General features: G+C 44.6%; 1 protein-coding gene across 3 annotated transcripts in view; it reads right to left on the bottom strand.

Annotated features, from left to right (window-relative positions):
* Positions 1-6,310: 6,310 nt before the first annotated feature.
* Positions 6,311-13,739, bottom strand: part of LIFR (LIF receptor subunit alpha) — a 79,123-nt gene continuing 71,694 nt past the window's right edge. For all 3 annotated transcript variants that reach the window (XM_045037924.1, XM_023238979.2, XM_023238982.2), the window contains exon 20: positions 6,311-13,528. In XM_045037924.1, the coding sequence (XP_044893859.1) occupies positions 12,905-13,528 (624 nt within the window). In that variant the 3' untranslated portion in view covers positions 6,311-12,904. The remainder of the gene's footprint in view (positions 13,529-13,739) is intronic.

Below are 13,739 nucleotides of genomic sequence, written 5' to 3'. Positions count from 1 at the left end.
AGCTGCCGTTGAGGACGGGGGTGGGGGTGTGGGGGTGCCCTGCACCAGCCCAGACCCTTAGCTGATAAGTGTGTGCGATCAGCTTCTCAAAGGTCTTAGTGGAAGTGACAGGCTGTCACTCCGGAAGTTCCAGCTTACAGGTGGCTATGTTCGGGCAACGACACGGACTGGCTTCTGGGATAGTCCCCGTGGGGAACTGCAATCCAGTCTCACATTCACATGTTCCATCTTAATGACGGTCCTCCTTTGATGGCGCCCAGAGCAGATGCACATGGCCTGTTTGGCTTGGCAAGACAAGCTGGCCAGAAAGACTGGCACCTTGCCCGTGGTCCTTCCATGAGGACACAAGCATGATGCTTCGTCGTGGAACTTTCCTACCCCTTACCCCGACCTGCAGACAGGACCAGCTCAGGGGCTCCGGGATTCTTCCGCGGCATTCTGCTGCGTCCTCAGGTTAGTTGTCACAGGCAGCACAGTCCCGGGGCTGAGGAGCCAGTGCCCAAGTGTCCGCCTGCTGCTTTCCCATCCGAGCCCCAAGTCTGCCTTCTTCCAAAGTTCTCTTCTCTCAAGGACTCCGGTTTGAATAAATGTGAAAGCAGAAACCAGAGCCATTCCATCAGGGTGGGATTCAGGGACCCCCAGGATGCAATGAGGTCTGGGTTTGAAGTTTTTTTCCCTTCTCACCTCCGCCTCCCCCTCCACAAATAACCTCCAGAACCCGGGGGAGTTGTTGCAAACTATTTCCAAGCAGCAGCGTGCTCCCCGGGGCCCCGGCCAAGAACTGAAAGCACAGGACAGGCAGCGGAGAAAGCTCGCTGTCTCTCCTCCTCTTCGTGTCTGCCTTTGCAGAGACGTCTTTGGTCCTAGAAAGGCTCCTGGGAGCACTTGTCTTTTCCTGGAAGGATGTGAGAGGAACACTATGTCTCAGTATTTGGGATGAGGTCGCAGCTTTCTATTTGTCTATCTTTATCTTGACCTGCTCACGCTCCAAGTGGCTTACAGAGGCACGGAAATCTCTAAACACGTGGTGCGACCTCCCCCAGTGTCCCAGCTGCCCACCTCCAAGCAAGAGTCCCGCTTGGGGCTATGGCCTCCTTGGGCAGCCCGGTTATGGGGCTGCAGCTCCGACTTGGCTGAAAGAGGACTTGGATTGGAATGTCTCTGAGAAGGAAGGCCAGGGGAGCTCAAGAAATTTGCTCAGATATTCTCATTTAGCCACAAAAGTAACAGGCACCGGGCCAGAGGATCAGCTGCAGAAAATCCTGCTAGGCTGCAGGAAAGCAGAGACCAGGTGAAGAGACTAGCAGACCAAGAGAGTGTGGAGGAGAGCGGTATGAGTTCAAGGCTGCCCCGGCTGCAGGCGTCCTGTGTTGTCACTGGCGTCAGCTCCAAAGGGCACCTGGCGGAGTGTGGGCGTGATATGGGGGCACTGTCAGAGCAGAAAATGTACCCGCTGTTTGTCCGAGTCACATTTCTCCAGCCTCACCAATGAAGCTGGGGGACAGACTGATCCAGCCCCTCAGGACTGGGGAGGTAAAATGATTTGCCAAGGGTTGGGGGTCTTCTTTACGGTGACAGGACTGCCTCTGGCCTGGCAGCCCGAAGCCCTTGGGGTTTGTTCAGAGGGTTGGGGGCTGTTAGGCTGGAGGGAGGCCAAATGATCTCTTGGGGCCTCACATGCATTGCTTTAGCGCTCGCCTTCGCAGAATGTGCCAACACACGTTTGCTTCATGAGCATTTGCTAAGGATTCCCTCGTGGGAACCGACCCCTGGATGAGACACGGGTGAGCCTACGAAGGACAGAGAAGACCCAGCTCCTCAGATCCAGTGTCCCCCAGGGCTGTGGTCTCATCTGGCACACTCACCGGCCACCTGCTCCTTCGAGGCGGTCAGGAGACTTTCTTCAAGGCCCGGTCCCTCCTGTGAGCGCTCCTGATTCGGCTACCCATCGTGGATAATCTTCCTTTCTATGAACACAAGTCAACTGATGGGTAACCTAATCGTGGGAGTGCCATCCTGTCACATTCACACTCCAGGGAGTGGGATTGTAGCAGCCCGTGCACCAGGGGCGAGCATCTCGGGGGCCATCTTAGAATTCTGCTGGCTAGACCCCATCAGCCCTGACTACCGGGCGGTGCTACCTCCCACACAGTGCTTCACCGGAAACCAGATTTGTTTTCCTAAGACACGTTCATGTCATGTGCTCTCTCAGTAAAGAATGCGCCACAGCCTGCCGCGTCCCTAGACAATGAGTCAAAGGCTCCTAGGATAAAGGGACTTCTATTCCCGGAGGGTATCAAAAGATTTCAAAATCCCTGTTTATAGTTCCTGAAAGTCCTGTTTCCCGTGGGTCCAGGGACTCTTACCAATAACGGAGGGCCTGGGATGGGGTTCAGCTGCTGGTGTGGGTGCCCCGAGGACTGGCTACATTGAGCCAGGCCTTTTCCGACGGCCACCCTGCATGAGCCCTGAGCAGCCCCCACTCCCGAGCTCCCGCTGGCTGCCCTGTCACCTTAGAGGAAGTACCATGTAAGCAGAATTCTGCGTTAAGTCAGAATCTTCATCAGTCAGTTGGTATAAAAGACATTTTATGGGATAGAAAAGTTGGGGAGCGCTTGAGTATAATGTGCTAATGGTTCCTAGTGTGAAATCTGAGTGTTGTTTTTTAGTCCCAGCCAAATCAATGCCAGACGTCTTTGCCTGGCTTTCGAAGTCATCCATTATTTAATGAAAATATGAATAGTATGAATAAATTACAGACTAAAGGAATTCAATAAGGACTAAGGAATAAGAAATTTAAATAATATTTCCATATGCTAGTGTTACATATCCATGAAAGAACAATGCACATGAATATTCTATTGATATGAAAAAAAGATTTTCAAAATATGTTAAATAAAAGAGTCAGGTTTGAAAACAGATATACAATATAACCCTTTTATATATGCATGCATATACACGTATATGAAAATGTGTAAATATTTACATATACACATCCACATAGGAAAAATGTCCGAGAGGATAACAGGCAAAGTGTTAAAAATAGCTAATGCTATATAAGAAGATAGCGATTTTTTTCCCATTTCCTTTCATTTATTTTCTAGTTTTTCTTCAGTGAGCCAGTAGTAAATATTTATTGTTTTGGCCACTCGAAATTCTACCTCTCTTCTTTTTGGGGGACTCTGTGTGGTTTTTGTAAAAGTGGCCTCTGAACAGAACTGTCCAGCCACATGACCAGCCCATGGACGGACACGTGACACAGGCCAGGCCCACCAGAGTCCTTGCCCATCATGCTGGGAGGCCACTGGAAAAGGCAGTTGCCTGTAAGCTTGGAGGAGCCTGACCCTACGGGCCCAGCTCTCTGGGGTCATCTGACCTGAGAGAAGAAAGTTCTGGATGTAGAGAAGAGACGTGTTAGCCCCAGGTAAAGTGAGGGTCTACAGACCCGTGTGGCCTGCGCAACTTACCGGGACTCACCTACCCATCAGGCAAATGTCTGAGAGACGCCATAAGGGTTGTCTTCTGGAGAAGCAGATGCGCAATTCGGGGAGGAGAGGTGGGGACAGAAATGGATCGCCTGGTTATGCAAATTGTCACTTGGAAGAATACGGAGAACCTAACCCAGAGAGAAGGAAATCGATTTCCAGACAGGGAGGAGGTGCGGTGGTGGTGGATGGTGGGCAGAAGGAGGGCTCGAAACTGTTGTCACTTCAGTCAAGGCTATTTATCCTTTATCCACTGCTGTCAAAGAGATATGAGGATAAGAGCAAATTTCCTTGAGGAGGAACACAGGGTCACCACGTTCAACAAATACTTGAGGACCTCTGGTGAACAAACCCTTCCTGGCTCACCAGAGAAGGAGCGCCTTGGGCCACCACCTTGTCTGAGGCACAGCAATTCCGTGAGGACCCCCTGTCTTTCCATGGTTGGAGACTATGCCACAGGCGGATCACCTCTCTGTAAAATAACGTAGTTCTTATATCCAGGAAACATGGTAGGCCACATATTGGCTTTTCAAGGTACGGTTATTTCAAGACTATTTATCAGACTCTTGGGGTGCGTCTGATACTGTGCCGTGCTCTGTGGATGCAGCGCTGAGACGCTCAATTTCTGTGTCGAAGAAAGCGTGAGAACCGTGCTCGGTGAGCGGAGGGGGTGGGGGTGCAGGGAGAGGTGGGGGTGCTGTGCAGAGGTGGGCTGCCTGGAGGGGTGGGGGTGCCACACAGAGGTGGGGTGCAGGGACAGGTGGGGTGCGTGGAGAGGTGGAGGTCCTGGGACACTGGAAGAGACCTCCCTGAGCCAGCAATGCTTTAACTGAGACGTGAGGACGGAGTCACCCAGGTGAAGAAAGGTGGAGTCCAGCATCTGAGCAGGTGGGAACAGGCCCCGTGGTTCATCTTGGCAGGCCTCTTGCCGTGTAACAAACAGCCCTCTGGGTAACTGTGGGCCGTAGCCTAAGGTGCATCTTATCCGTGTCTAAGGCATTTACACCTCTGAGGTGCCGGTCACAAAGAGCCGTTCCTGAGGCTTCTGGAGGGATAGAGTCACATGTAAGAATCTCACACCTATTCTGTTGGGAGCGTCACATACACTATGGGAATCTTCACGACAGCTTTGCGAGAAGAGGTTATCAAGACCCACCGTTCAGAGCAGAGGAGATGGAGAGTTTGGAAATTCCCCAGGTAGCAGGTGGTGAAATCAGCTGGGAGCCGGATGTGCGCGGCTCAGGCAAGCCAGCCGCCGCCTGGTCTCACGGGAAACCCCGTCCACCGCCACAGGAGAGGAGAGGAGCCACCAACGGCAGAAAATTAGACTCGAGGTTCATTTGTGAAGGGTGCCATTGGCTGTTGGTAATTGGGCAATCTGGGATTAGGAGGGTGCACGTGTCTTGCACTCTGCTTCTTCAGGGCCTCCTGCCTCTCGAATCAGAACCCGCCCTGAGGACCAGGTGAGTGGGGGGCGGGGGGTGTGCAAGCACTTGCAGGGATAGGAAGACGGCGGGGGGGGGGGGGGGGGGGGGGGGGGGGAGGCTCCGGCCTTGGAAGGCTGTCTGCGGCGGGAGACACGAGGGCCTGCTTCCACAGCAGTGATGAAGCTGGCTGGGGTCACCCGGGAAGCAGATTTGCATCTGAGCTGGGACCTCAGACTCGTTCTCACCTTTCAAAGGTTCAGAGAGAATCTTGAGCAGCCAGGACACTTCAGTTGCACTCATTTTAACAAGATTTCTGCTTCCCAGTTTTTACCAAAATCCTCCTCAAAAGCTTTTCTTGTCTCTTTAATCTGAAACTAATCACTCTGGGATAAAATCATCTCCAATTTAATCCCGAATTAGTTCAAGACATCTCTAGTTACATCAACTTCGCTGGTTCTTAGAGACCGAATAAATACTTTTAATTCAATTTTTCTGTCAGTCGCTCCAGGGGAAGGGTACTGGATCAACTTCATAGGCCATTCAAAACTAACTTTTACACAGCTCTTTTGTAAAGAACTGGGGTTTGTAAACTAACATTTTTAGTGATGTCGAATACATTAAAAACAAGTTCATACATCTCTACTTTTCTTTCCCTAATACGTCGTTCCTCTCTTTTTGACCTTTTCAAAGTCCCTATGGTTGATGGGGCTATATATTTTGGCTCAAGAATTCACCATCTGGGAAACAAGTTATGCATGGACATCTCCCTGGAGGACAGACCACATGCACACGCTCTCTTAGGGCTTAAACACTAACACGTGTTTCACAACTAATTCAAAATTAGTTCACAGTTTCTTCAGGTTAAATTGTGGCCCGTTCATATTTCAGTTACTCTGGGTAAAGCACAGGCTACACAGGACCAAAGACTTAATTTCTCCCCCTTATGAAATTCTACTTAAGATCACTTCTTACTTGAAAATTACGGAGGTTTTGCTGAAGCAACGACTGGATTTCCAAATTCGGTAACTTGAGATAAAACTAATTTTGATATATTCCTAGAAGCTCCAGAAATGTTGGTCTTCAAAGGGAAGAAATTAGAAACCATACTTTTAAGGACCAGTGTTGTTTTATAATGTTGGAGTCCCACTTTTTGGTTATTTTTATGCTAACATTTCTGGTACACAGATTATAGATTTAGTGGAAGATACAGATGATGATCTCAATGGCATAGCAATGTATTAAAATATTAAAAATGTATAGATAGCCCTATGTTATTGCTTCATAAACCAGTGTAATTCTTATCAGAATTAACAGAAGTATTAAAGCAGAAGGTATTTTTCCTAAGTGCTTAAGACAGGAGGGAAAAAAAAAAACCAGTAATGCCCAAATTCGTCTGCGTAAGTTGTAAGAAAATATATTTATTTTTTTCCATGACAATACTATGATAAAGTTGTTAAATACATGCACGTTTTAAAAACAAACATAAGTAACATCTTTAGAGTTAACAGCCAAGCATACTAGTTTTACATTTAAGGTGTCTTAGTAATAGGTTACTTATATTCTATGTTCTTGATATAACCATGTTCTCCAAAAGATATGGAAACTAAATTCTGAAATTATACGAGGATATAAAATGTTCAAATTTTCCATTCTAACAGCAACATAATCTCCACATTTTCACAAGGCAGAAAATACTTCAGTTGTCATCTCTCTTAAGTGGAGTTGTTTTATTCCATTTTGAACTCGGAATTCTGTGAATCAGACTGAATCACACAAATATACCGCAATCTGTAGTTTGCTTCCTCTACATGAGTATTTAGATGTTTCCTTACATGATTAAGTATGATTTTAGGTACAGATTATCACAAATTATAGCTCGGGGTTTTTTTTGTTGTTTTTTTTAGGTCTGTAGTGGTGACATTTTAAGAAATGAATACAGGAACAGTGTTGGATTTGATTTCTCCCTATCTTTCCGCTACATCTGCACACACCTGACCAAACAAAAATTAGTAAACAGTTACTAGTATTTATTTTAAAAACTGAAAATATTTAACACAGAACCCTTAAAAAAAAAACACTCACTCTACAAACAACCTTATAAAAAACAAAAAGTTATATCTGTTCACAGTATGTGTATTTTGTAAACAGTAATTCACTACAATGCAATTTTGAAAGTAAAAAATGGCAATTTCCTAATGTTATGAAGAGGACCTCTGACTTCTGGCCAACTAATGAAAGAGAAGAAAAGGCAACACATTCCTTTAGGATAGTTAAGTGTTTAAGTGACTTTTACCTTTGGACCTGTTTTTAAGGTGGTTCTATCTCAAATTTTGGATGCCTTTCTATCCAGGCCAATCTTTTTCAAGCAACTCTGAATTGAAATGTATGTAAGAAAAAGCCATGCTCCTTTCTGAGAAAATAACAGGAGAAACAAAGCCCATGGTATCTTAGCATACCCACCCTTCCACAACAACAAACCGAACAGGGTTTTTTCTTGTGTGTTGTCTTCAACTATTCATAACATAGTCACATTTTCCCAAAGCATTATGTTGGAAGGAAAAAATGAAATAGGTGAGTATATCATAAACATCCAAAAAGTTTTGGAATCAAATTGGGGGCAGAATATTTGAAAAATGTCTTATGAAAACCATGAATTACTATTGTTTTTTATGCTCAATTACGAAAATACTAATGTTAAACCTAACAGTTTAGCTTGTCCATGTTTCAATGAAAATTTTATATACCATCTAGAAATCTTTCTGAGCTCTTATAATGGAATGCTTAGGAGAAACAGTAAGTTCAGAAATTGAAAGTTACCCCTTTTTAAAATGGAATAATTATGAAGGGAAGTACATTTTAAATGTATAAGGAACTTCAATACATTTAAATAAGCCATTCAACCAGGTATACAAAGTATTTTTGGCTTAAGGACAGCATGTCTATGGTGTTAGTTATTTGGGCTTTTTAAAATTATGACTGGCTACTGACTGCAAAGGCAATCTCAGAAGATTTATGTAACACAAATTAATTTTCTTATCAATTAAATATTCATTTCCCCCACCCACATCTTTTAACTTATAGCAATCAAAAAGTACTATGTTATTACCGTTTTGTATTTGGTTAATATTCAATCAGTATAGTTTCCCTATTTAAGAGATTTTGAACTTCCTGTTTCTATGGTTCTTCAGCTAGGCACTTGTACATAAAAACATTCAGAAGTTTTCCCTCTTACAACACTTTTAATTTTCATTAAAATGTTGCAGTTATGTCTTACATAGGTAAATTCTGTCTATAACTTAGACACTTATAATCCAAAATATGAACATTCTTAATAGAGGGAGAAATAAGCACTACCCATGATTAAAAGCAACAGAAACCTTTCAGAACTCAGTATCACAATTGTAAGAATTTGGATATATTCCAGATCAAATCACATCCCCTGGAATTTTACCACACACGATAAAGCCTGACACATGAACTTAATGTTCTTGAGCCTCCATACAGGCATTAAAAATAGCTCATTTGTATTATAACTGGCATGAATATGATCATGTAATAGACAAAAGCTCAAACTGAAAAGACATAAAAATCTCACGACCGTATTGAAATAAGAAGTTTAAATATGAATAGCCCTGGTACATAATCCATGAAGACGTAAATGGAGCAAATTTAAACCGAGTGCTTTCCAATGATATTCTAAGGTCATATCTAAAAGATGCATTTACAGTAAGTTTAGAAAATCTTTTCCTTCTGTGAAAAATTTTCTTCTGGATATAAAAAGTAAGATGGATGGGCATGGTACCATGGAATTTTGTTTTGGCGGGAAATGCCAGTTTAAAATAAACGCTTTGAAGAAAGAGTTTATCCAGAGAATGAATGAGTGCTTATATTAATCGGTTAAGCTCACACATCAGTGTAGTGTTGGTTCGCTAGAACACATGCTGGTTGGCACAAACAGGTCCCAAGTTTTGTAGCCATCAAAAAAAAAAAAGACACTACGAATACTCATGAGGGAGGGAATAAGATGCAAGGAATAAGACAGTGGATGCTTTTGCAGGAGTCTTTCCCAAGTTTTCGTTGAAACTGGAGCTACTTCGTGAGTAGATCTGAATCTTTCAGCCGACAGTCTTAGATCCACACAAGCTAGATCCTGATACATACCACCCTTCAGGAAAACCGCTTATTCTGCACGTTCTGGAAGGGGCCTCGATAAACAATTACTCATTGAACTCCCACTATGTACCTAGTCTTTGTAAATAGTTAATGATCTCACATTTGAATTCTGAGATGCTTAATTTTAGATAATAAGAAAAAAAGGCATTTTATAAAAGATATGCAAATGTTTAAATGGTTCGAAACAGGTAACAGTAAAAATTACTTTAGCGTAAATAGAAAAAAAAAAAAAAAGTCTTATCAGATTATGTGCCTGAGCAGTAGAAAGCTTTGAGATAACATTTTCTGCATGTCGAATGTTAGGGAGTACTTCAATTTCAAAAGACCGTAAAATGGATTTCAAATTCTTTTTGCACTAACCTAAATCTAGTTATTCAAACACAGAAAGGGCTGTAATGTTCCTAAACGTGGACAACATGAAAACCACTAAGAATTACAGGACTAATAACTTCCAGCAAGAATCCAAGTTGCATCAAGTTTTAACAGTGTGACTTTCACCAGTTTCTGAGAGGGCGACAGTACTGGGTGTCTAAATTCTTCAGACCCACGGGCCGTGAAGGTTATGCTGGTATGGAAGACGAGGCTGACACTTCCGCCCTGAACTTGTTCCCCGAACGGCTGCTTCTGAGTCTCAGCTGCAGAACAGAGCACCTCTGTCACCTAAGCACATAAACACACAACTGTCCAGATACCCAGGGCCACAATCTCAAATCCAGGCTTCTATAGTTCAACACACTGATGACTGCAACTCTATGTGGAGATTAATCCACGCAGTCCATAATGTACAAGCTCTAGCTGATGTCAAAATGCTAGCTACGTCTTCTAAGAATATTTTTATGCTAAATGTTGTTTATCTAGGAGGGCCACTCACAAGAGAAAGGCAGCCATAATGACCACCAGAATCTCCATTTCTCACAAGGGAAACTTGATCTGAAATTGGCTACTAAGTGAACTGGCTTGTAAGAGATATGAAAATGCGTCCTAATACACAGTACTATTAAACAGACATGGTGGGGTGTAACTGTAGTTCAGATATTTAGAATGTTCTAAGCAATGACTAGGCCTTAGTTGAGGAAAGAGGGATTTCCCAATTACTTTCCCAGTCAGGAAGGGCTGGAGAGAACAATTCTAGTCTCCCCTGCCCGAGGCAGAGGCGCTACCATGACTGGACAGAGCAGGACCCCTACGAAACTGCTTTTCACACTGGAGCATGGCCCCAGCATTGACGGACGGTGCACATTTACCAGGGTCTCCAGTGCCACAAACAACTGGATATGTGACAAAGGGCATCTTCTCTCTCCACCCCTCCCCTCTCTCTCCCCATGTTGAGGCCACCCCCATATGCCCAGGTTGGGGGGTTGGGAGTGGGTGGGAGGTAATAACTTAGGATTTACACAGTGGGTCTGTCTTCAATTCCGTGGGAAAAGGCAAGGAACCTTTGGCCTGACACCTAAACCACATACTCCGAAGCACGAGGCAACTTATCAGGAGCCTACCCACACTAACAGTGTTACTCTGCTTCCCATTAACCTAGCGATCACTGTGTATGCAACCCCAGAGGCAGGGGAGAGCAGAGCCGAGCAGCTCTCTGAACCTTTTTCATGCAGGAAAAGTACCGAAGTCTCGGACAAGGTGAAAGGACTCAAGGGCCCAGTGATATTCCCCATCAGCTGAACAAATGAGTCGGTGTATAGGCTGGAAAGGGCATCGGATCCACATGGCCACGGCTGCAATGCATAATGCATATATCCTGATGACACAGATCAATTTCTGCTGGCCTGCCTTTTCCCATTCTCGGTGAGGTGTAGTTCACACCAAAAAAAATGTCTACCTTAGCCAACACGTATGCTATCCTAAGGAGATGAAGTGCAGGATCCATTTGGTTTCAGGGGGAACGAGGCATGAGTTGCGGGCAGCAGGGGTGCGGTAATGACCAGCCACGGCGGGAAACGAAGGCAGCCCCAGGTCTGAGTGTCTGGGGTGTAAGCTGAGGAAAGGAGCCCAAGAAGATAAAGAAGAAGAGAAAACTGTTAGGGATGGCCCTGGCTTGATACATTTTTCACTGTTGAAAATCCCAAGGAGCTATGACATGGTTTTAATATACTGTGTGTGTATATAATTAGTTCTAGTTCATCCCACGTGTCCATATAACATGAAGCTCAAGAATTTAGCTGAACTCTAGCAATTAGAGCCAGGATTCATAGAGTACCCAAATGGATTTTGCTCCTTGTCACCCTGTGGCTTTTTTCCATGACATGGTTTTTATAAAAGAAACATTAGGAGCTAGAAAAAAAGACAACTGATCCATTATACGCAAATACATCACAGAACCTCGGATGATAAAAAAGAAAAAACCAGGCACATTTTGATGTATTCAGAGATTTCCATTTTTCAGGTCCTTTGCCTTAACTGTCAAAAGACAAAACACACAAGACAACGTGGGGGTGAGGGAAACAGAAGATACACTTTTGAGTTTTTCATTCTGACCACATTCGTCCTAGACATCACTTATGAAGACCGAAGGGGGCAGAGGATGCTAAGAGGACACACAATCACGGGCAGCTCACAAAGAAAATGCTGTGCCCTTAATGCAGGCGTGCCCACGGATTCAAACTGACTTTGTGACAGTTCATACAAAATAGCCCTTGAGTAACTGTTCCTACAGGAAGCATTATCTTTTTAGTTTTAGATTTAAAACTTTGAGGACTGGATCAAACAGTCTGGACTCACGATCATTTCAGAGGCAGAACCTGCCAAAATGCCTGATCAGGAGGAACGTTTGCTACGAGATGGCCTGGGTCATCACCGCCTGGGTGCGTGGGGCTCCGTGGCACAGCCTTCTCAGGAGGCACTCACACCGATCAGGGCTGCACGAGAATAGCCGACACAGCGAGACTGCCCAGTAGTCACCTCAAACAGGAAACCCCTGGAATCCTGTGTGTTTATCAGTAATACTGAATTTGCTCATGTTTACAAAACGGGCACCGTGTCACACGCAAAAAAACAGATGTTTAGAAAAACTTAGATCTGCAGTCTCAGAAATTTCAGTTTTAAGTATTAGGGCCACCAACTGCAACAAGGGAAGTCAGCATGCAAGCTACAAAATAAGGGACAGGTTTGTAAACCCTCCCAAAGCAAGAGAACACGATTCTCATTTGGGCTGGTCAGTGTCACGCTCATTTTCAACGTTTGTACCCCTGAGAAAACTGTTTGATAACCATTATACAGTAGGCACGGAAATCAGTATACTTTATCAAACAAAACACTAAGTAGCTGTTGCTACGGTAAAAATTATATTAATTTTTCGTAAATGCTGTGGATAGAGGAGAATGATGTTAACAATTTTGAAATCTGTGCTTGGTTTTCATCTAAATGGAGCAAGTGTCAGGCAAATAAACATCATCTGTTACTTTGACATTTTTCTCCTGTGCCTGTAAATCTGCTTGCAATTCCATAAAGTATCCGTATGAGAAAACCACTGACAGAACAGAACGCGCTGCTGTGGGAGTTGTTTTGCATGTGTGGGACGGGACAGGATTAGCCGTGAACTGCTCCCCAAAGGTGGAGCATGAGAGAATTCTTTGGCTCTAATCACAGATAGCTCCGAAATGAGTTGCATGGTCTGGATTTCTGAGTTACCCTACTTGGGCCATGAGACTACGTTAAGAGCACATTAACACTTGGAGTGTAACTTGCGCAGTGAGGTCCACCTTGCTAACAACACTTCACAGGATCCCTCCAAGATGCCCCGTGCTGGCACGGCAGCACCAGCAGTGAGAGCTTACTGAGATGGCAGACTGAAGTGACAGAGCGACACTGTTAGTCATTCGGTTTGTTCTGGAAGAAGTTTGTAAAGGACCACCCTCCTCCATTCGATTTAGGAGAGTCTTCATCTTTAGGAGGAATCAAAAATTGTCGGGAGTTAATGGAGCAGGGACTTCCAAAAGAGACAATTTCACTGTTGCTGTCTGTGGATCTGGGGGAGTCTGGAGATACTAAGTTCCAAGTATTTACATTGGCCTGAGGTCTGTAACCTGCAGTTTTATCTAAGTCAGCGTCTGCAGCCAGGTCTTCTACAGTAGAAGTGATGGGGAGGTGCATTTGTGGCTTATAGCCTGCCCCCCCGACGGGGTCGCTCTCTTGTTCCTCTTCTGGTTTTGCCTGAGGCTGGTACATGGACTGGACATCGATGTAAATGACTTGTGAGGTCCCTCCGGCTTCATCCACTCCCGGGTTCGGTATTTCTTCCTCGATGACTGGCGGACAATAGGACACAACCACGTGGTTGTCGGGTTCCGCATCAGAGCTCTCTTCTGGGCGCTCGGCTACGGGAGAAATTATTTCTGTATCTTCTATTTTAGGAACTGCTGATCGAGTTTCCAGAACTTCAACATTATTTGGGGTACAAGGATTCATTTCTAATGTTTTGAGAGCGCTGTTTCCCTAGAAATAGATTATGAAACAATGATTAAGAATAGCACTAAAAGCTGCCACAATGCCCTTCCTACAAAAAGGGGCGTTGCTGGAGGGATTTTTTTCACAGCTGTTTATACAAATTTGTCTCTACTCTTCTGTGGTACCTGCTAGAACAAAGTTACTTTTTTACATATCAGTATGTTCCTTGCTATTAATAGCAATGGAAAAAAGAGCAGGG

Source organism: Felis catus, chromosome A1 (assembly GCF_018350175.1).
Source record: "Felis catus isolate Fca126 chromosome A1, F.catus_Fca126_mat1.0, whole genome shotgun sequence".
In the NCBI taxonomy this organism is placed as follows: Eukaryota; Metazoa; Chordata; class Mammalia; order Carnivora; family Felidae; genus Felis; species Felis catus.
Note: the sequence above shows the minus strand (reverse complement) of the source record. Positions and strands in the feature narration are given on the sequence as shown.